The sequence below is a fragment of the Mytilus edulis genome, chromosome 12 (genome assembly GCF_963676685.1).
Source record: "Mytilus edulis chromosome 12, xbMytEdul2.2, whole genome shotgun sequence".
Taxonomy (NCBI): Eukaryota; Metazoa; Mollusca; class Bivalvia; order Mytilida; family Mytilidae; genus Mytilus; species Mytilus edulis.
Genome location: NC_092355.1, coordinates 22,422,022 through 22,447,651, shown reverse-complemented (window position 1 = coordinate 22,447,651; position 25,630 = coordinate 22,422,022). Strand labels below are relative to the sequence as shown.

Genomic DNA, 25,630 nt, shown 5'->3' with positions numbered 1-25,630 from the left:
AAAATAGTTTTACACAGTTGATACCTTGTTTTATTTTAACAAATAGGCACTTTCACACTTTCTTTTTTAATCAAGAAAATAAAAAAGATCCTACGTAAAAGGAAATAATAATTACTTACATAAACATGATAAATTCTATTGATATGAAGTAATTAGTTATCAAAGGTACCGAGATTATAATTTAGTACGCCAGACGCGCGTTTCGTCTACATAAGACTCATCAGTGACGCTCGTATCAAAATATTTATAAAGCCAAACAAGTGAGAAGTTGAAGAGCATTGAGTATCCAAAATTCCAAACAGTTGTGCCAAATACGGCTAAGGCAATCTATTCCTGGGATAAGAAAATCCTTAGTTTTTTGAAAATTCAAAGTTTTATATTCAGGTAATTTATAAAAATGACCACATAATTGATATTCATGTCAACACCGAAGTGCTGACTACTGGGCTGGTGATACCCTCGGGGACGAAACGTCCACCAGCAGTGGCATCGACCCAGTGGTGTAAATAGTTATCAAAGGTACCAGGATTATAATTTAGTACGCTAGACGCGCGTTTCGTCTACATAAGACTCATCAGTGACGCTCGTATCAAAATATTTATAAAGCCAAACAAGTGCGAAGTTGAAGAGCATTGAGGATCCAAAATTCCAAAAAGTTGTGCCAAATACGGCTAAGGTTATCTATTCCTGGGATAAGAAAATCCTTAGTTTTTCGAAAATTCAAAGTTTTATATTCAGGTAATTTATAAAAATGACCACATAATTGATATTCATGTCAAGAAACACCGAAGTGCTGACTACTGGGCTTGGTGACACCCTCGGGGACGAAACGTCCACTAGCAGTGGCATCGTCCCAGTGGTGTAAATAGTTATCAAAGGTACCAGGATTATAATTTAGTACGTAACTATTGATTGTTCTTTTTTGACCATTTGGCTATCATGTATCTGCATGACTTATGATTCCACTACGCTTGGTTTCTATTTACTCCTATTAATTTATGACAGGTCGTGTCTTTTGTTTTGGTGTCCAATGGTCACACCTATTGTCATTATTATTGTAATTAATATATTATCATTATATTATTCAGATCGAGCTAGTGAAATATTTTAATTTGCATATATTGTTCTAAAGAAATTAACTATGAAGTAAATATGTTCTTGGACCTATTACTTTTCTAATCGACTTAAAAAGGTTTCATATTTCTATTATAGAAAAGCATATCTGTTGCACCAAAACGTGAAAGGGACAAAATAAAGCTTTTATTATGTATACCAAGAAGATATGAAATGATTACCAATTTGACAACTCACCACAAGAGACCAAAATGACACAGAAATTAACAGCTATTGGTCACCGTACGGCCTTCAAAAATTAGTAAAGCCCATGCCGCATAGTCAGCTTCAAAAGGCCCCGAAATGACAATGTAAAACAATTCAAACGTGAAAACTAACGGCCTAATGTATGTACAAAAAGTGAACGAAACACAATAATGTAACACATAAACAAACGACAACCACTGAATTACAGGCTCCTGACTTGGGATAGGCACAAACATACAGAATGTGGCAGGGTTCACATTTGTCCCAGGAATTTCAATAAGGGAGCCATAGTTTTTGCACACCACCTCTTTATATTAACCAGTAAAATAAAAATAAAACATAATCGGTAAATACTTATTTGTTGTAACTGAGTACATTGCATTCCGGTTACTTACACTCTAAAGCTTAATTGTTTAGATTTCATATCCTTATTGAGTGTTTCTGGTGAATCAATATCAGGTTATTTTGAAAATTCACGTTAGAAAATGAGAAGGAAAAACTCGTTTAGGAACAGACAAACCCAAATAGCAGAAAAAGAATCTAAATTACATATGTTAAACATAAGACAGTTATACTATCAGTTCAACAGCACTTGCATAATTTCCGTGAATGAAACTAACAAATTGTTTTATTTACACCGTTCGTATTCCGATATGAATTTTATTGACCCGATAAATTCTCGTATTAGGACAACTGTACACTGTGTAACTAATATTATCGGGTCAATAAAATCCATATCGGGTGAGGCGATAAATTCCGTATTTGGACAATTGAACCCTGTGTAACGAATTTATCCTGATTTTGTTATATTACATATTATTATATTACGGATTACAAATGTGTCGAGGTTTGTGATTGGATAACAACACAGAGATGTCAGTATATGTTCAGGAAACTGCCGGGGTATATACGACGTTTTTATCCCCAATTGGGACCTCAAAAACGTCATCATAACACCGGTTACTATGTGACGTAGTCAAAAGCTATCAGACTGTCAGAGGCTCACAGAGGGAAAATAATGACGTTCTTCAGTCAATAATACATTTTTGATACAAAATCACACATTTTACACTTTTAATACTTAAATTTAATGTTAAAAGTGTTATTATAAATTATTACATACACGATAAAATTATGTTCACAGCAAATTAGAAAATCCTTCACGTATGCCGAACATATCAGGTTGGGGTTTTCAATATATATGTGTTGTCAACAAATACCTGCACTGGAAAATAACATTAAGTCAGGGGTAATCCGTAATATATGTGTAATTCAGGTCTCAGAAAGGGTATATACTGTGACATTCCCGGCTTAGGGCTTATATCCCCTTCGCCTTCGGCTCAGGGGATATAAACTCTAAGCCGGGAATGTCACAGTATATACCCTGTCTGAGACCTGAATAACATATAATATTCAAATTTAATGTTAGGACAATATCAATAAATATATTTTAGATATTCAATAAAAAAATGTGAAAAATAAAAAATATTATGACTACAAAGCAACTCAATTGTTTTTTTTTTTTAGGTCAATGGTATAAGGGAGATAATTTCAATTGACGTAATAAATAAGGGAGATAATTCCAATTGACGTGATAAAAAATTGTACTGAAATTTATAAGAACAATATTAGCCAATCAAATTGCGAGAAATTACTCTAACATGTCTAAATCAGGATAATATAATTTATTACGCCAGCCGCGCGTTTAAATTTCGTCTACATAAAAACTAATCAGTGACGCTCAAATCAAAATATTTATAAAGCCAAACAAGTACAAAGTTGAAGAGCATTCAGGATCCAAAATTCCAAAATGTTGGGCCAAATACGGCTAAGGTAATCTATGCCTGGGATAAGAAAATCCTTAATTTTTCGACAAAAATTCAAAGTTTTGTAAACAGGAAATTTATAAAATGATTGATACAAAAACAAAGGAAATACAATATCGCTCTGTGAGTATTTAAAGTTCGTATTTTGAATAACAAAACTAATGAGTACTAGAAATCAAGGTTCCCAGATTTAAACAATAATCAGGGTAGACAAACAAAATTAGTGTTAACACGAGAAACCCATTACGAGAATAGCATTACATAATTCAATGAACCACAGCGATTGAGTGACCACTGTGAAACTATCAATGGCTGATGGTCCATCGTTTGCTTAAGATGCTTAACTCCATTGCATTTAACTGTGACAATATTTAATTTATTTTGGAAATAAATAAAAGGACATGTATGCATAAGACAACAATATATAAATTACAGTTTGAATTGCGCATACTTCTTTATTCATACATACATAAAATTGAGAATGGAAATGGGGAATGTGTCAAAGAGACAACAACCCGCCCAAATAAAAAACAACAGCAGAGGGTCACCAACAGGTCTTCAATGTAGCGAGAAATTCCTGCACCCGGAGGCGTCCTTCAGCTGGCCCCTAAACAAATATATACTAGTCCAGTGATAATGAACGCCATACTAATTTCCAAATTGTACACACGAAACTAAAATTAAAATAATACAAGACTAACAAAGGCCAGAGGCTCCTGACTTGGGACAGGCGCAAAAATGCGGCGGGGTTAAACATGTTTGTGAGATCTCAACCCTCCCCCTATACCTCTAACCAATGTAGTAAAGTAAACGCATAACAATACGCACATTAAAATTCAGTTCAAGAGAAATCCGAGTCTGATGTCAGAAGATGTAACCAAAGAAAATAAACAAAATGACAATAATACATAAATAACAACAGACTACTAGCAGTTAACTGACATGCCAGCTCCAGACTTCAACTAAACTGACTGAAAGATTATGATTTTATCATATGAACATCAGGCACAATCCTTCCCGTTAGGGGTTTAGTATCATACCATCATAACATATATGAGAAGAACATAACCCGTGTCATGCCAACAACTGTTTTTAGAATAAATGTGTTTAGTTCCGATGCAAAGACCTTATCAGTGACTCAATATTAACGCCAAAATATGCAATCTTTAATGACTTGACAACAGTATCGTAATTATATCCCTTCTTAATAAGTCTATTCAAAGGTTTTGTAAGTTTCTGAGGTGAATACTGACACCTTTGTGCTTTATAAAGAATATTACCATAAAAAATTGGATGTTATATGCATTACTTCAGTAAGATATCTATCTCGTTAGACTAGGCAGTAAAGCACTCAGAGAAAGGGTGACCATTCAGCTACATAAGAAAGGATGATTTTAATTGCCATTATCACCATCAGTGCAATCAATTCAGATATAGCCGTTTAATACTTTTAGCACAAAATCTAGCAGAACTATAATGTAAAGCAAAAAGATAGAAGACGTATACTAATAATAGTTTCAGTTGGTCAGTTAACGTAGATAGGTGAAATACTTTATCAAATAAATTTGCATGAATTGAATGCTAAGGTTGGTTATTATCCTTTTGGAAATGTTTCACTGGTTCATAGAAAAGGCATCGACTAATAAGCAGCGTGCTCTTAAATAATACATTCAAATTTAATATATAGATAAGAGCAAATGGAATAACAAATATGGACATTCCGTGTAAAGGCTAAATTTTCTATTTGGTTGTATATGGTTTTCTCGTTTTAATTTAATCAGAATTTTTATGTCAGTGATTTTTAAAGCTGACTAAATGTTATGGGTTTTGTTTTCATTGACGAAGGCCGTTAGGTGATATTCTATTTCTCTTATTTTTATCGTTTGTCCTATAGAAGATATTTGTCTCATTTGCAATCGTACCACATCTTTTAAGTTTTTCAATAATATGTGCAGACATGTTATTTATATTAACGTACTTTTTCTATATTATATGTACCTACTAGCATGAGACAATTGAAAGAATAATGTTGTCAATTATCCATAATCTTACCTTAGTAAAATAAAAAAGACATATTTAAGAAGTAAGAACGTTTTCCGTCAAATCATTCAAAGACATAAAGTAGTTGAAAAGTATAAGGTGGTTCGGATGTCTTCCTCAATCTTGGATTTTGAAAAAGCCGATTACAATCGGTCTAGTTCTTTTATGAGGTGTGCAAATTTCGAGCGTAGTATTTAATTCATGTCCAAGACTGTTCGAATTGAAACCTGACTACAAAAATCAACAACAGGTAATTCAAGAGTACTTGCTGTAAATCGTTTCAGTACTGACACACTAATTACTAAGCTTACGATAAGCAGTCCACAGCAGCGGTATAGAATTATTCGCAAACCAGTGTTTCAAAATAACCGTAATACATTGTTTGTGATCATGGTAGTAGCTTTGCTGAAATAATAAAATAGATGTAAGCTAGTTGAAGGGTTGTACCACTTGTCTATCACGAGAGGCGTGTATAACCAAGAAGTTTATGCTGACATATATCTTTAAAATTGAAAATGGAAATGGCGAATGTGTCAAAGAGACAACAACCCGACCATAGAACAGACAAAAGCAGAAGGTTACCAACAGGTCTTCAATGCAGCGAAAAATTCCCGCACCCGGAGGCGTGCTTCAGCTGGCCCCTCAAAAACTACATATACTAGTTCAATGATAATAAATGCCATGCTTAACTCTAAATTATACACAAGAAACTAAAATTAAAATTATACCAGACTAATAAAGGATAGAGGCTCCTGACTTGGGACAGGCGCAAAAATGCGGCGGGGTTAAAAATGTTGATGAGATCTCAACCCTCCCCCTATACCTCTAGCCAATGTAGAAAAGTTAACGCATAACAATTCGCCTTTTTTTCATAGAATATGTCTTAACTAATAGACACTGTACATGCACTTTACATCAAAAGGTGGAAACAAAGATATGACAAATGTTTTTCTTCTTTTTTAAATTGAAATCTTCACCTAGATTTATCATTCCCGTTTGGATTAATTATTCAAATGAAAGATAAAAGAGAATATAAATGAGTACAATTTTATGGACATTAATGATTTCTTGTTTCTATACCATAATCAAACCATGCATCTTAATATATCTATAATACTAAAATAACGATGTCCAATTTGTCAGCCGTCATCGCGTAAAAATGATAAATTAAAGAATTCAAGTTTATATATAACTAATAAAGTACAATGACACTACTAAATTCAATCATTGTCACATTGTTTCCTATTGTAGTATTTTAATCAGTATGACTTTCTAAGATGACAATACGAATACTAAAAATCTGGACTTAAAATAAGGCGTATAGGTAGTTTTCAATTTGTTAGCCGGCATGACGTTAAACAGCGGTTGTTTATAACTAATATGGGACAATGCTGTTGATAAAAAAATACTCTATTCCAGGCCTTTTGTTTTCCAAATAATTAATATTACCAAAAAGTTCCAGGTCGACGGGTGCAAACAAAAAGTGTTTGAAAGCAGAGAAAACTATGCATCTTATAATCGGCATGACTTTATCAGATGACAATACCAATACTAAAATAAGGCTTACGCATAGTTATACACTTTAATTCAGTCACTGACCCGCGATATCACGGGTTTGTCTAGTAAGATATATTTCTCAAATGATCAATTTAAAACTAAATCATTTAAAAAAACAAGACGCTTAATTTCATGGTCTTTAAACAAACTTTGAAATAAACAAAAAGACATGTTATGCACTAGACAGCAATATATCAATTTCAGTTTGAACTGCGCATGCCTCTTTCAAAATACATATATATTTAAACAACTTTAGTAAAATATCTATAACGTTAGCGAGGGTTTAACACACAGAGAAAGGGTGAACATTCAGCTACGTTAGAAAGGATGCTTTTAATCGCCATTATCACCATCAGTTCAATCAATGCAGGTATATTTGCTCATTATTTCATGCACGATTTCTACATACTTATTATACAAATAATCTTTAAGGAGATCTATGAATTAAATCAAAAAGATAGAAGACGTATACTTATAATAGTTTAGGCTACGTCAGTTAACGTAGATTGATGAAATACTCTCATCAAATGAATTTGCATAAGTTGTATGTTAACATTGATCCTTCCGATAAAACACCATGTTTAACTGGTTCATAGAAAAGGCTTCGACTAAGAAGCAGTGTGCTCTTTATTTCAAACAAGCATTATATATAGAGAAGAGTAAATGGAATATAAGATATTAAATATGGTCAAGAATGAATTTTCTATTTGGTTGTGTACGATGCGTTTCGACCATATTTTGTTTTAATTATAAAACCAGTTAAATACAAATTTACCTTACAAAATTCATTATACCAAATATTATACAAATTCTGTTAGCATTATGGTACTTTTTGCCTGTCACCTATACAAAGTCAGGAATATGACAGATGTCATCAATTCAGGTGATGTGTTTGAGATTTTGGTTTTGCCATTTTAGAGAGGACTTTTCTATTTGAATATTCATTCGAGTTCGGTATTTTTGTTATTTTACTTTTTGCATTTCAACAACTGTTGTAGTAGTTCGATGTAGCTATACAATTTTCAAGGTGTTAATTACTATGATGATAATTTCGCAAAAAAAATATTTCATAAAGATTTGACGAAAACGAAAAATATGATTGGAATTACAATTAGTTCTTTAACATACAGTTTAGTAAATAGACGTTTTCAGAACTTTGAATCAATCATCTAGTAAATACTGGTGCGTATTTTAACATGCGTGACATAAACCTGTTTATCCAAATGATTCATATGCGGCCATGGGTTCAGTTCTGTCATGATATTGGTTTTAAGTAAATTGAGATGATATATAAACTTAGCCGTTGGTGTTTTCGTTTGAATCAAAATTTACAAATTTCATATTGGTGCATTTTACAGCTGACCATATGGTATGGGTTTTTCCCATTGTTAAAGGCCGTAAGGTGATTTATAACTACTTTAATCTCTGTCATTTGTACTCTGGTAGAGAGTTGTTTCATCAGAAATCATTCCTTGTCAATAATATTTTGTATGTTAGTTTTGCATCTGTGGCCATGTTATAAAAATTATATGTATTTGAGGGTTTTTTTTCGTTGTATCTATCAGCATTTGACAAATAAAAGTAATGTAGAGTTAGTAATACATAATATAAATAAATATAAATAAATAAATAGTCATATATATATGTTCCAGACCATATGAGTATTTAGACCATACGAGTATGGTCATGACCATATGCATATACTCATATGGTCCGACCATATGAGTATAATACTCGTTTGGTTATTAACGGGCCGGACCATATGAGTATTTAGACCATTTAGGTATTTTTTTTCAAATTACATTATAAACGTTTCAATAATACAAAAACTTTATCTAAAAAACAATGATGGTTACATGACAGTTTGTTAATTTTATAATTCAAAGATTACGTAAAAATTAAATATTGATGCCATAATTAGTTTTCATCGCTAGTTTCATTCTTGCATGTAAGGCTTTGGTTGACATTTACTACCACGTGGTATCGTGTTGTGTTTTTTTTTTATTTGGCATTTGCGAGTCTTGGTAGTGCACGATCCTTTTTAGTTACACCTTTTGTTTGCGAGTGAAAAGCTAGCCTTTTTGCAGCTGCGTACAGTGATGCCGAGGTCTTCTGATCTCTACGGTGTTTTTAAGAAGCTCTTACTAGATCTCAAATCTCGCAAAATGACTACAATACACCATATTCACAAGACATTTAAAATAAACTATGTTACTTTCCAGTTACTTCTTGTTACAGTAACAGTAAGAGATTTTAGGAATTTAATTATTTAAGTGAAAATATTGCCACTCACCCGTAATAACAAATCGGCAATGGACATCGGTAATGACCATCGGTGTTTTTAATAGTTTTGACAAGTAAGTAAAATGAACTTCGTGAAGCTTCTATTTTTTATTTACCAAATCTTTTTATCATAATATAACAATACAATTACCCATATGATAGCGTCTTTTTAATTAACGGTCATACCATATGAAGAGTTTAGAAGTATTAAAAGTAAACTGTAACATAATGTTAATTATCCCGACCATACGCATACGGTCGGACCATACGCGTATGGTCGGACCATATGAGTATATACCCATATGGTCATGACCATACGCGTATGGTCCAAATACTCATATGGTCCGGAACATATATATGAATTTAGAAGGTTCCCCTTCTAATATTTTTAGGAAACAAAGTAGTTGAAAAAATGTTACTTACATTATCCACTTATACAAAAAAAAGCTTTTCGTTGCATGGTTTTGTACGATAATTTGCATAGCAATGAGTTAATACTATGAACGCATTTATCAATCATAATACTTCAAGGTTTGTTTATTCATGAGTTGAAAAATAAAACTATTCCTGTTTTCCACTTAATCAAACCATTTATTATATCATGTATTAAATATTATCACTGATTTGCTATACTATGTTGTTTTGTATTAAGACTTTGTCTCAATTCGTATTTTAAGTATACAACTTTCTAATTTTAGTTGTTGGACTACTTATAAAGGTGGTTTTTTTCTGTAAAACATTATTTCAGCCTATGCACTATGTAATTTTGGTTGTAACTGGCAAAAGAGTGGTGGTATAATCAGTGCAACTGGACAGGATGAAAACATCCTTATTTCCTGCGGATCATCAGTGTATACAGCAAAGTATCAAAATGGCTTTACAGAGAAACGAGAATGTTGGCAGAGAAGAGGTCCCTTTTATATACTTCGGTAAGACCTTCACAACACGCATATACTATCAGTATCTACTCGCATAATTACAAAAATATAAACTTTTCTCGAAATAAAGATCAACCTATATGAAATCTTTTCAATTTATTTTTAATCCGTTATATATCCAGTTTGGTTATGATCAATTCGTCAAATTGCTGGAATTTAAGTGAAAATAACTAATTTAAAAAAAAATGTTTATAAAATTAGATATTCAGAGATAAATTCAGGAAGCCTAAGAAGGTAATGTCCGTAAAATCTGACAAAACCTTGCGCTCGACAATATCAACAAAAGAATGGAAAGCAACAGTCTTAATTCTGTTTTGACAAGATTATGTTATTCGTTGTCAAAGATAATCTCTTGATATATTATACCCCTGTTTTGATAATTTGTGAGAGGTTTAGTACTATAACACCAGGTTCAATCCACAATTTTCTACATTTGAAAATGACTGTACAAAGTCAGGAATATGACAGTTGTAGTCAATTCGTTTGATGTGTTTCATCATTTGATTTTGCCATTTGATTAGGGACTTTCCATTTTGAATTATCCTCGGAGTTCAGAATTATTGTGATTTTAGGCTACATCAATTTAATTTCTTGTTCTACAGTTTTTGGACTCCAAAATTTGGAGCGAGCGAGCGATTTGAAAATTTTAATAAAAAAATATTTAATTTGCAAATTTTTTAGGCGAAGCTTGAACAGTAATTTTACAATATTAAAGCTTGATTTATCACTTGTACTTTAACATTTCTTTAATTTCTGAAGTATTTTTTCCCTGTTCACCAAGAAATAATTAAATCTGGTCTATGTATGTGTGACTGACAATGAGACAATTCTCCATCCAAATCATAATCAGTTTGGGGACAACCCCTTAATGTTATACATATATTTTATGAGGGATCAATATAAGTTATAATATATTTGTTTGTACAAAAGGGCTCATATTTTCTCAAAGAACTATATATCTATCTGGTGTTAAATGGTCAAATCATGTCCAAGAATTTAGTTATATTCTTGGACTTTAACCATGTTAACACATTTACTTGAACAGTTTAATATTATTCAAAATAAGTGGACCCCTCTTTTAGAAAAAGTTGTTTAAAATATGATGTAACTCTCCTCTTTTTGAGTACAAAATTCTAAGTTTTCTAAGGTTTTGTATAGAGGAACTATACAAATCCTTGGTATTTCTATTTTCTTTTCTACATCAGTAAAATTACCCCTTGTCTGAGGGAGGGTTGTTCTCAAACTGATAATAACAAACACAGGTCAAAGTACGGCCTTTTACACAGGGCTTTGTCAAATTAATACAGACCAAACAGCAGGCTATAAAGGACCCAAAAATTATTAGCGTACACAAATCGAAAGGGAACCCAACGATCTAATTTATATATCATGTGAATCCAAACGGGAAAATACCAATGAACAACATCAACAAACGATAACTGCTGAACGACAGGCCCCTTAATTAATCAGAACAGGTGCATAAACATGCAGCGGCTATGGATAGTTTTGTTTCGCCAGCATACAATATAATTGCAGTTGAAGGCAAATCCTTCAGAAGTTCTTTGTACTTTATTCTAACAACGAACATTTTTTGATAGGGAATATAAGTAAGGGGGAAAGTAACCAATTTTTTGTTCTTTACGGGTATTTCCGCTGTTGTAAATTTATATCGTAGTACTCCCGCTTTGGATAAATAGGTTTCATGCTGAAACAAATATTCTCACAGTGTGGTGGGGTGCTTTTATGTTTAAAATCGTTATATACAGGTTAGTCTGTAATTTTAATAACAAATGTTGATATCTTTTTATATTATTTACAACAAAACCGGTGCGGGAAATGGACATGATTACATTTCCGGATGCGGGAAGCGGGAATATAAAAAAAATAAAAAATTCTGTTTTGAAAAAAATAGGTGCGGACGGGTCCGTTGAACAAGAAATCAAATTGATGTGGCCTTACTTTTTTTTAAGTTTTCGTTTATCAAGAAAATAATAAAATTTTATATTGAGTACACATATCATACCTGTCCATATGAAACGTATCAAAACAGACGCACCGGCCTTTTCAACAGAACAGACATGGACGTCCTGGCATCATATGTGGTATATTATTTTTGTATCACAGACGTAACGGTAACGAATACAGATGCGCCAAAGAAGTAACTGTTAACAAAGATTTCATATTCCACTATAAGACACCATTCAGTGAGTACAACTTGTATACCTTATATGAATAATATAAAAAAATATTCTATGGTAACCTATAATCAGTCACATGACATCGAATTATTCAGTTATTTTTCATATCAATAAAGGAAGGTCGCATAACCCTTAAAATTTACTATAGATATGAATCACCTTATCATTCACCGATGAAATAATTTCCTTTCAGCTTTTAGATTGGAACACGAATTGTCTCTCATTTAAATGACGTCACATACGTATGTCAACATAATGATTTAATCTGCTTAGTTAAAATATTGATTAAGCGTATCCGAAAATATATATTTCAATAACACATTATAACACAGAAAAATATGAATCGCTACCTCACTCATCCCCGGCAACCTTTTTCGCCTATTGCCATCATTCAGGCATTATTGAAAAAATAAAGGTTTTATACTAGTAATAAAATCAACGGTACCAATTTTGTTGCACCAGATGCGCATTTCGACAAAATATGTCTCTTCAGTGATGCTCGTGGCCAAATATTTTACACGATATTGGTATAGTATAGGAAAATATGTTACTTATTTGACGAGCTTATCGCCTGTTTAGCAACGAGTGCAAATAAGTTGAGGAACAATTTAAATTTCCCACTGCTTGAAGCCAATGTATCACATTGTTGATGGTATAATATAAAGTAAAATAAAAAAAAAAAATGAACTCTGAGGAGAATCAAATCGGAAAGTCCATTATCACATGGCAAAATCAAATGACAAAACACATAAAAAACGAATGGACAAGAACTGTCATATTTCTGACTTAGTACAGGCATTTTCAAATGTATAAAATGGTTGATTGAACCTGGTTTTATAATATTTTAGTATAAAATTGAGAAAGGAAATGTGGAATGTGTCAAAGCGACAACAACCCGATCATATACATATACATATTTTCGAGGTCTTTTTTTTAAATGTTACACACTAGTGAAACTTGTATTTCAGGGAAATATATAAACACGATATATCATAAATTTATGATAAAAAAAACCATAGATGTAATTAACAGTAATAACGATTTGTATGTACATTTTACAGGGAAGTTTAAAAGTACTCCAAATTCTATCTGCGAGGTTTGCCAGGGATTTATGCCTAAGCCTAAGCCATATGTAGGTAAGAACTAAATAACATTTATAGATATGGAAATTTCAATATAGAATTATATGTATCCTACTAAAACTATCCATTTTAAGCAAAATATAAGTTCCAAAAGACAATATAATTTACGATTATCGTTACCGGATACACTTTTTTAATTAGATGTTGATGGTGAAACGAACATCACTGTCCATATTGCAAGTTATTCCAATCTAAATTTCAATCTTGACAGCTAATATACACAAGAATCACAAAGTTGTAGCAAACGAAGCAGTGTAAATAATCAACCGGAAGAAATTTAGGAAACACCACTATAACTTTTTTAAAAAGTAAAATTGAGTTTCATGAACTGAAAATTTTCTGAATGTTGTTGAACGAAATCATAATGGACCTTATTAAGCGACAAAGTTTGGATGAGAAAATCTTCAGCATTAATAATAATCAATGGGTTAACGTATCAAATTTGCAAAAAAGATATGATTACACATGCCTAAAGTAAATTCAACTAGGACATGTATATCAGTATAATTTCTAATGAACAATAAATATCTGTTATACATTTCTTTCCTTGTACACCTATTTAGAGTTTTATCATTGAGTAGTTCTGAAATGTAGAATTCCAATTTATTACGTAATTTTTCTTATATCATTGTTTTAAATTCCAGTTGGTTGCTAGGTTATAAACATGCTTCTTAAAATTTTATTTATTTTCTTTTGTTACATCTTTTGACATCGGACTCGGACTTCTCTTGAACTGAATTTTAATGTGCGTATTGCTATTTGTTTACTTTTCTACATTGGCTAGAGGTAAAGGGGGAGGGTTTAGATCTCATGAACATGTTCAACCCCGCCGCAATTTTGCGCCTGTCCCAAGTCAGGAGCCTCTGGCCTTTGTTCGTCTTGTATGATTTTTAATTTTAGTTTCTTGTGTATAATTCGGAGTTTAGTATGACGTCCATTATCACTGTACTAGTATACATATTTTTAGGGGCCAGCTGAAGAACACCTACGGGTGAGGGAATTCTCGCTACATTGAAGACCCATTGGTAACCTTCGGCTGTTGTCTGTTCTATGGTCGGGTTGTTGTCGCTTTGACACATTCCCCATTTCCTTTCTCAATTTTATTCTTAAATACGCGTTGGATACGGTTAATGTACTCTATTATTTTATTACAGAAATTATTGCTCCCAAAATAACAACCACTGAAATGGTTAATTATTATATTCCTTTATTTTTTTAATTTGCAGTCAGAGGAGTTCCAGGTAAGTAAAATTAAGATTTATTATACCCCCGCTTTAAAAAAAGGGGGGTATACTGTTTTACCTCTGTCTGTCCGTCCGTCCGTCCGTCAGTCAGTCCGTCCCATGAAACTTTCGTCACATTTTTCTCAGGAACTACACATCCACCCTTTCTGTAATTTGGTATCAACATTTATATATGTGTGATGCGTTTTCAGATTCATCACTTGACAACTTCCTGTTTACCGAACACTTGTATGATTTTACACATGATAGCCAAGTTGAAAATTTTCGTCACATTTTTCTCAGGAGCTACAATACAAGGATTTCTGAAATTTGGTTTCAGGATTTATATAAGTCAGCTATACCGTGTGATGCGTTTTCAGATTCATCACTCGACAACTTCCTGTTTACCGAACACTTGCATATTTTTACACTATTAATATTATCCACTTGCGGCGGGGGTATCATCAGTGAGCAGTAGTTCGCAGTTTCACTTGTTTGTAAAGTTAACTAAACGTTTCATTATCCTTTCGGTATATATCTAATCTTGTCATGTGTATGTACTTTATCAAATATGTGACCCCGTATGGTGTTTTTATTGTTTATTTGACAGAATGCATAAAAAAAGAATTCTTGCGTGAAAAATTACAAATTTATATTTTCATGATAATGGAAACAATACAACAGACAAAATAAAAAGAATTAAAAACAAAACAACAGACAAGATAAAAAATAATAAAAACAAAACAGACAAGTATTATACATGACAAACAAACGAAAAGACAAGTATGAAATGTATAAGACATGCAAAGAAAAAACCCAAGCATCTTTCCATTTCTTACATTTATCCTACGTATACTCACAACAAATGTTAAAACTAAAACATTGTGCAAAAATACACAGTATGAATTTAACAATGTTAAATGCTAAATAACCAAAGACAATGCATACATGTAGACTGTATTGTCTTAGACTATTCATATTTTGTAACAAATTCTACTTTTATTTTGTAAATAAATTTGTTCTTCATCTTGGTCTTTGAAATGTTAACTTGTGAATTCCTTTCTCTTTCAGCTTGGGTAGCACTAACAGGTTTGTATTTTTGTTTTTTAAATCATACTTTATTAGTCAAATTATCTTTTTATTTGTTAATGGTGGTACAAACAGAACATTTTGTTAGTGCATACGTCTTAATAGATCTTGTCGATAATCAAAACTATTTTTATTTTCGTATAATTTTATTTCATATAACTTATATAACAATAAATAAACGGTTAGGGTTTTTAATTGTCTTTTATCAATTCGATTTGTCTTAAATTGCGCTTTATGGTTACGTTTTTGCTGTCGAAAAAAGGTTTATTGGATAAACATCCCCATGGCCAGGTATAATAGTATTAGTCTATTCTTTACAACCCTGTTGTAATTGGGTTTTTATGACATTTAACACTACATGATTGGATACTTGCTAAATTTTCATAAAATGTTCTGTTCTGAGTCAGTAAAAATCATTAGTCAGTTGTTATCAAATAGTTCGTTTCTATGTAGGTTTGAATTTGTTTTTGCTGCACTTCAGTTTTCCTGTTTTTCTTATAGTTGATGTGTTTCCCTCGGTTTTGGATTGTTACCCGGATTTGTTTTCTCTCAATCGATTATTGACTTTTGAGCACCGGTATACCACTGTAGCCTTTATCTACAAATGTGTTTATGGTGTTGTATCGTTAGCTATCCGTAGGAAAGTCGGATCTTCAATTCTACTGATTATGAAATTTTGACTGATTGTGGGTTCGCGTGGCAGAAAATGATGCATGCATAACAAAAAACGTTTACCCTGTCGACACAACGTGCGTGTTCGTTTAAGAGTTCATGCAACCGCATAAATTTGTGATTGTTTACCTGATTTGTCTCTTGTTATCGGTAAACTACTAAAGATTTCTTTTAACAACTAGCATATTGTTATATAGTTATCAAAAGTACCAGGATTATAATTTTATACGCCAGACGCGCGTTTCGTCTACATAAGACTCATCAGTGACGCTCAGATCAAAATAGTTAAAAAAGCCAAATAAATACAAAGTTGAAGAGCATTGAGGACCCAAAATTCCAAAAAGTTGTGCCAAATACGGCTAAGGTAATCTACTCCTGGGGTAAGAAAATCCTTAGTTTTTCGAAAAATTCAAAGTTTTGTAAACAGAAAATTTATAAAAATGACCATATAATTGATATTCATGTCAACACCGAAGTGCTGACTACTGGGCTGGTGATATATATTGTTATATGTTGATATATGATTTCATACTTTTCTCACATAAAATCATTCAAATTGGTCAGACGACGACCAGGATTCTGTCGGTCTGAATACTCCACTGATTATTTTTTGTTAAATCAAACCTGTATGAAAAGTTGTGATGCCAACCTAAGTGGTCCCTCATATTCATGATTCTTCGCTATGATATATTCAATATGTAACAAAAAAATTCTAAATATATATTAACAATTACTTTATGAGATACAAATAGAATAGTGTACTGCCTCTAACATGATTTGAATACTTATATGTTAAAGAATCCCAAGAAAGAGGGCTTGTGCAAATTGTCTTCCTATTAGCCAATTTTTTATTCTTATTTGTAGTTTGACAGTTAAGTTGTTTTTCGCAGAAAACGTTTGTCAATATTTACTAAGGTAGTGCTTGATTCCTTTATTTTCAATCAGAACCTACATTTCATCTCTACCCATTAATGATGAAAGCTATTGTATTGTCTTTTTGTAAACCATGAATATAAAAACGACTTGTAATTGATTTTCTTATTGTTTGCAGTCAAACCACCTCGTAAGTAAAGTTATAAAGTAGTTATGTTTTGATTAAAAGCTTAAAATGGGAAGTACTATTTGTAGCAGCTAAACGACATATCTTTAATAATGGCTCATTTATAATTTTGTAATAAGTTTTGCATTTCAAAATCTTTTAATCTGGAACATCGCTGAAGAGACAGGAATGGTCAAAATGTGCATCAGGTGCCAAAACAACTAGTACCGTGAATAATATCACAAAGAGGAAGAATGCTTTGTCTGAAATACTACAAGAACACTATTTTGTGAAAACCTATACTTGCACGGCAATATCAAAACCATTAAGATCTAACCGAATAAAACAAACATTTAATGTAACTATATGGCATAACTCTTCAATAGTAAAACACATCAAAATCGACAATGAACAGTATTATTGACATTGTATTATCAAATCACCAAAACCAATGAAGAGGTGGTAATGAAATTTTTATTTGCAAACTAAACTTATGACGGACGCATAGAAGGATACACTGTTGACTGCACATGTTTATCACACTCCTTCGTTTATCTTTGCAGTTATATTTTTTAAAAATCTAAAAATCGTATTGTAATGTACATGATGTATAAGTGATTAATTCATATCAATAGGTAACAAGAACATTTAAAACTTTATCAAATCATATGCAAATCATAGTGAGGGGATACCACTCAACACTAATCGGGGAAGATCTTAAACTTGTGGATTGCCTATTACATGAAATAATTGCCGTTGTTACAAGTGACACATATAAATGTATATTACTACAGTCATACTTGCTATAAATGCTATAAATGTAACAGAGTTTATCCAGCTGTAAAATACATATGCATTTCAAACATCAATTTAAAGTTCATTTCCCTTTTATAGTCAGTTTACTTTGGTCCTAATAGAGAAATTTTATATGCAAGTTTGCCTGTAAATGAATTAATTTGTTTCATGTTGAGCGCATTTGAAATAAAATACTTACAATCGCGCATAGAATGACAAAAAGTATATATCGTTTTATTTTGCAGCAATTGGTTGCAATCGTCCTCTTGGTTGTGCCACAAACTATTATGACAAGGAATGTAGTGGATGTGAACCCTACGCAGACGATGGAATGTGTTGTAAAGGCTGTAAAAAGTAATAAAGTGTGAATGATATTTGTCAAATAAAGCGTTTAACGAGTTAGCGGTTAATGAGTTATTTTATACTAGTGTAGACGAATCACCTTATCCTAACAGAATACTTGATATTACCCCTATTATTAGTGTGATTCGTGTTGCTCAGTCGTTAGTTAGGTCTTTCCACTTTTCTGTGGAAAGACCTATTGTTTTTCTTCTGATTATTTTTTTTTTTCTTCCGCCTAATTTTGTTCTTGCGATAAACATTTGTTTCGTAATATGTCGCTTAGATATTTGGTATATGATATCGAACAGTTTATGCGCTTTTGAAATTTACCCTGCGTAAACGAATACTTTTCTTTGTAGGAGTTATCTCCCCAAACACTGTTTTCCTTGTTAGCGCATCTCCTTCGCAACCGTAAAAGATTATGACAAATTTATTTTACAAAATTGCTCATTATATCCTTCGCATGATTTGTCCTATTTTGACCGAAGCGATATGACCGCTCCATATGAGAGTTATTTCCCCTTATGCATCTGATATAAGTGATATGAATTTCTATCTTATAAATCATAAGTGATAGAGACCTAGGATCTTTTGATTTGAGGTCCTTGGTCCCAAAAAATGAAAATTAGGTCAAGGTCAAAGGTCAAGGTCATATTCTAATATTTGAATTTGGCTTATTTTCACTTATATCCAAAGACTGTATAAGATATCAACAAATTATTTTTACTAAATTGTTAGTTGCGACATGTCGTAAGATGTTAATTTTGATTGCAAGCGTACGTTGAATGTAAAAGGGAGTTTTCTCCCCTCTTGTATTTAAAAATACGCGTTTGGTGATATAACTCATTAACTAAATATAATAAAGACCTATGGTCTTTTGATTTGAGGTCCTTGGTTTATGACCTTGAAATTGATCTCAAGGTCATAGCTTAATTTGACGTTCTAGATTTTGACCTTTGCTTTTATTCTATATGTATACATGATAAAGATATACAACTTTTAGAAAAAGGTATCAAACCATTTAACCTTGTAAAAAACAACCGGAAGTGACCTTTTGTAAACCGGAAATAGCTATTTTTTTGTACTTTATTAATATAAAAGTATATAGAACCAGATATTTTTGGAATCAGTGTCAAGTAAATATTCAAATATAATCGGAAGTTACATTTTTCAAACCGGAAGTAACAAATTATCTCCCTTATTTAAAAAAAATGTATGGAAACAATATATTTTTGGAATCAGCTTACTAGGAGCTATCATTTGACGATTGAAATGACATTTTAAACTTAGTTTCACAACTTTTCATATCAAAATACATTGTTTTGATGGAAAGACCTTCAATTGTTCTCTGAACAATTGGTTTTTAATTTTATATTGTTTTTTTTTTTGTCTTCTTAAGTTTTTTGCTGTTGAAGTGTTTGTGTGGGCTTGCTGATACCTTACCAACAAAAACTGTCATACTAGCGTGGCTTCTATATATTATCTAGACTTCTTGTAGGAGCTGTGTAACACACCTCTGACATAGACCATGGGTGGGAACAGGAAGCCCCGAATTGGAAGATCTCACTTCCGGCTAAGGAGATATATTTCTCCTGAGAGTAGGAGCACCTCTGATATTCTTTACACTCCTCCCTGTCATCTTCTTTTTGTTGACCATTCTCATGGTTGTGAAGTCGATTGCAGTAATGTTCCTATCCGCAGAGTTTCCATTTCTCCATCTCTTGATATACATAACACTTTATTGCGAATATCCATATATTAAAAATCCAATTCAATGTAATTAAATATTAACAACTCGTCGGAATGACATTCACCATTCCGATCTCCTTCCTTACACAAAACTTCTAAGTGAACAGCACAGCTGTTGCACACTTTAATTCCGCATAACATAAATTACTCCGATTCTTATTCCTTTGTGACGTTGAACGTTCCTTCACCATTCCGATCTCCTTCCTTACACAAAACTCTAAGTGAACAGCAATCTTTCTGTTTTCTCTTCAAGTAACATCTGATGGCTTGTAAAATGGTTCGATTAAATCGCTCAACTTGTCCGTTAGAACACGGTATATATGGAGAGGTTCTAGTCTTGACGATTTGTAACAGTCTGCAAATATCATGAAACATTTGACCATCAAAATTTTACCCTTGATCAGTGTGAATTTGAACTGGACATTCCAATCTTGAAATGAAGCTGTCTAGTAATCTTTTAGCCACAGTAATTGTGTTTTTATTAGGTAACGGGAACATTTTCATATATTTTGTAAATTGATCTACTAACACTAACACATATTTGTTAGCAGAAAAACTCTCATGTAGCGGTCCTAGAATGTCCATGTGCAATTTTTCCATAGGAATTCCTGCATGAAATTGACCTAAAGGCCCCTTATGGTTTGACACTGGCTTTTTTGTTGACATTACAAGTATGACAAGACTTCACATAATTTCTCACATCTTCCCTTTAACCATACCAAATGTAATTCTGTTTTAATCTTTCAATAGTGTTTGTCTGTCCAAAATGCCCTGATAGTTTAGTATCATGACAATTATCTAAAATTTTGTATCTTAAAGATCTCGAAACAACTAGTACGGTGACCAGACCCAATATTTTAAAAATTTAATCGTCAAACATACTATATGGCTATATTATATATCATTGGATTCGGGAAAATGAGTACTTTTGGAATATCGATGTCGTCAAAAAGAAATGTGGTAACAGTTTTGCATAAATTAAGGTCAAAGATCAACATATTGTTTTCTTTTTTTTTCTTTCTATATTTTCAAAATTGAAAGATATCAGCAGCATTTTGTGTTAAATTTTAAATCAATTGATTTTGAATTATCTCGAAAATGTAAAAAAAAAGGAACTAATTACTTAGTAATTGATTAATTCTGAAAATTGGCGTTTTTCAAACACTTGTTCTATTATATAAGATCAATACAAATTCCGTTAAAGTTACAGTAGTTACCTTGCAGGGTGACATCCAACCTCAGCAATAAATGATAAATGTTGTTTTCAATTAAAGCCTTCTATCCCGAACGTTTATTTTGCAAAAGCTCATGCATGTAAAAGAGGGACGAAAGATACCAGAGGGACAGTCAAACTCATAAATCAAAAAAATCAGTCAACTTCTGGCTAAAAAGGAAAGAAGACAAACAGACAAACAATAGAACACATGACACAACATAGAAAACTAAAGAATAAGCAACACTAACCCCACCAAAAACTGGGGGTGATCTCAGGTGCTTCGGAAGGGTAAGCAGGTTCCGTCGTGTTGCTTATATCATTACAAATCCGGTAAATAGTTTTATTCGGTAGGTCACATTCATGAAAGGGAAGAGGATTGTATTTACGACGTAAGGAACATATCCGATATCTTTTGTGAAACGGTTATTCCATAACGGTCAACCAACTCGTGATGGCGTCCGTAAAATTTACGAAGGGATGATTTCAACTTAACTATTTGGAACTCTTGGGTTTAATAGCTTATCATGAAAATCATGATAGGAAATGCAAGCACGGGAATATCATATCAATTGGGAGATATATACCCCGTATGCAGGTGCTGCTGGAATGTTGCTACTTTGAAATGGAAAGTTCACTTGGAAAGCTAAAATCATCTCTCTTGTCGTAAATTTTTGTTTTCAACCGACCCTCATTGTCAATTTCTAGATAGTAACAGTTGGGGAAAAGCAAGCACATAGTTGGTGAATGGGAAAAAATCTTTAACTATTTTTTTATACTGCTAATGTTCGCCATCTGTACCTACAACTCGCATGCATGTGTCATCTGTTTGTAATAGTGAACACACAGAACAGTCACACCCGTATCAGAGGTCCGTATGATTATTCTGTCGCTCTTTCCCATTTCTGTTAACTTCATGTCAAAGTATAAGGCATTAATTATCATACGAGTATTGGCCCTCGTTGTGTGCTAACAAAGTTACGACAGTCATTTACAATTAACATTATTGTCTGAAATAACTTCTACAATATCTGATTTACAAACGTTGCGGCTAAGTAAAACCCACTATAAGGTAGAAAGAGATTTGTCATAGTTTTGAAGAAGAAAAACTACCAAAGAAATTACGGAGAGCCTGTTGATTTTCTTTAACAGAAAAAAACTTCTTCCAGTCAGGAATCCTTCACCCTTCAATAATCTGATACAATTTGGTGGAAGCTATAGTCTTTATTAAGTCTTTCAACAAAACTTAAGAATCAACGTTTACTCTTTACAGTAAAGGAAGTTATTCAGTACTTCTTCTCTTGCACACGATACACTTTTCAAAATTAAAACACATGTATTGCCTTTTTTATATGGTCATTTTTATAAATTTCCTGTAACAAAACTTTGAAATATTCAAAAAACTAAGGATTTTCCTATCCCAGGAATAGATTACCTTAGCCGTATTTGGCACAACTTTTTGGAATTTTGGTCCTCAATACTCTTCCACTTTTTACTTGCAATTGTTTGGCTTTATAACTATTTTGATCTGAGCATCACAGATGACTCTTATGTAGACGAAACGCGCGTCTGGCGTAGTGAATTATAATCCTTTGATAACTATTAACTACTAGGATCTAATCGTACAGGACTTCCGAATTCAAACATTTTCAAGATAACTACATGTCCAAATTCTGACTTGGTTCTTAATTTTTGAAATAAATAAAAAGAAAAAAAAGCATATCAAATAAACATACGAAAATAAGAAATATTTTTAAAAATACATAAAAACACGACAACCAACACGAAATGGGACCATGAACTAACAAAAAAGATCGAATTGAACAAATTTTAGCCATGAAAAATCTTTGTGATACGAAATATCATTTATTACAATAGATTAAAATAATAGTATCGGTCCGGTTCAGTATTTTTGGAAAGTCGAATTTCAAGAGGAAAACCTGTATCTTCATTTTGTAGTGTATATTTTGTTTCAATGCAAAAGTCAAAATAATGCTTCTGAAATAAAGGATTTTGAAATTGTTGTTTAATAAAGGTTTGAAATATCATATAAATGTTGATTATTTTACATTTTGCGAAAAAAATAAATGATGAAATGAATTGAAACGTACTCTATTAATTAAATGAAAAATACTCGTAGTGTTCAATATTTACAAAAACTCTTCAAAAACGGATTAATTTTGCTAAACTTTGTTTGAAATTGTTAAAATAAGGTGTAACAACAATGTATATAATAACAAAAAGTATATCACGAATATACTTTAAGAATGTAGGCCTAAAATATTTTAAAAGTATTTTTTTCTTTAAAATAAGGGAACGAACTTCAAAGCCCATTTTACAAAAATTGCACCGTACGATTTTTTGACGACAAGTCAAAATGTGAAGTGTAACCTTTGAACTACCAATACTGTGATTTATAGCCGTATAGTCCGAATGACGATTAAACTCCTTAAATAAGCGACTTTTCCTTACTTGGTCACCGTACTAAACTAGTAACAGTCTTGAATGAAATGGATCTAACCATTTATAGCATAATATACCATTCTTAAGTACTAATTGATGTTTACAATTCCATAAATATTTAATAGAAGGGCTACATAAATACACTTCATGCTCCTCTGGTTCTATTTTATCCTCTAACCATACTATCAATCTATTAAGTTCCTGGTCTTCCTTTTGTTCAGCTCCCATAATGGTAATTTCAGACTCGCTTATCCAATTACAATTCACTAAACTATCTAAATTGGTTTCATCCAAATCTTCCTCTTGCTCTGAAACACTCCTTACAGACAATGGAACTACATAATCAACATCATCTTCAAAGGAACTCCACACTTTTTGTGCTCGAGAACAATATGCGCAACCGCCGCAAGGTAGCAATTTTATATCTGCACCCGCATAATAACAATTACAAGAGTCTAATTCATCTGGTCGCCCTTGATAGCCCATCTGCATTTGTGTGTAATTTCCCTGCTCTATGCTGTATTACCATGTCATATTGAGACAATTCCTCTAACCATTTGGCTAGTTGACCTTCGATCATTTTAAACCTCAGTAGCTCGTGTTTTGAAAAGGTATCTTTAAAGTCCACCAATAGTGACGCCAATCTCAGATTTTCGCTTAAATCCAAATTTTCCTTTGACGAATCTTGTAAAGGTTTTAATTGTTCAGGAAAATTGGAATACATTTCATCCCATTCATTTTTTAAGTCTCTTAGTTCCCGCTCCACTGTGTTAAAGGACCTTACTGATGCTCTGTCCTCATAATCACACCTTTTCTCATCTATCACTTCCTAAATTTACATTGCTGTATCAATGAAGCGATTTTTTTCAGACTTATGGTCTTATCTGTCAAATTGTTAAGGACAATAGGTACTCTTGAATAAGATTTGATCAAAATATTTGGCATAATCAGCCCATTCAAAGTTGGTAGTCTGACAGTTGAATTGGGTGGAACAATAAGAGTCTCTTCCAACGTTATGAGGCAAATTTTGAAACTACTATTTTCTGATTTAATTTCATTAATAAAATGTTTTTCACCTCTAGTTGTTATTGACAAGTCAGTCAAATCTATCACGGCATCAAGATGTTTAAGAAAATCTAACCCTAGTATAACTTGATCATTGATTTTAGCTACTATAATTTTCCACTTGGTATCAGTCTTTCCTATCTTAACTGTAACACATTCTGTGTACCTTGCTGTAATGCTATTGTCTTTTTCAGCACCTTTCAACATAAACGAACCTTTAAAAATTACAGGAGGCTTAAGTTTCTTTGAAAATTCTTTACTCATAAGTGTGACCTGGGCATCTGTATCAATTACCGCATTTACAGTTACATCATTATTTGAAATACCTAACACAAGAGTATTGGGTTCTGGATTTCCATCACTTTGATACAGTTGAACCTCGCTTATTGAAGATTAACAATACCATTCTTTTTATCTTCCTTTTGGCCACTATCGAAGTCTGTCAAGTTACAATGAACGGCACTACTGTCACTAATTGTAACCTGGTTTTTTTCTCCAAATACCTCTGGTTTCAATCTTCTAAGGGGAGATAATTAGCCTATTTGAGATTTTTGGACTGATGAGCGACCTACATCTTCAGTCCTTGTTCGTATAAAGTCCCCTCTCTAAGATTATTATTTGGAGATGGTGACCTGTTGCGTCTCATTGGCGACCAACTTTTCTTTGGACACTGTGT

At 32.4% G+C, this 25,630-nt stretch overlaps 1 protein-coding gene across 1 annotated transcript; it reads left to right on the top strand.

The window, feature by feature from the left end:
- The first annotated feature begins 7,019 nt into the window (after positions 1 to 7,019).
- Positions 7,020 to 18,516, top strand: LOC139498042 (uncharacterized). The gene is made up of 8 exons (XM_071286346.1): positions 7,020 to 7,113; positions 9,775 to 9,955; positions 12,089 to 12,168; positions 13,224 to 13,298; positions 14,531 to 14,545; positions 15,599 to 15,616; positions 17,340 to 17,351; positions 18,368 to 18,516. The coding sequence occupies exons 1-8, from the start codon at positions 7,071 to 7,073 to the stop codon at positions 18,478 to 18,480; spliced, it is 537 nt and encodes a 178-aa protein (XP_071142447.1). The 5' UTR covers positions 7,020 to 7,070; the 3' UTR covers positions 18,481 to 18,516.
- Positions 18,517 to 25,630: the final 7,114 nt, after the last annotated feature.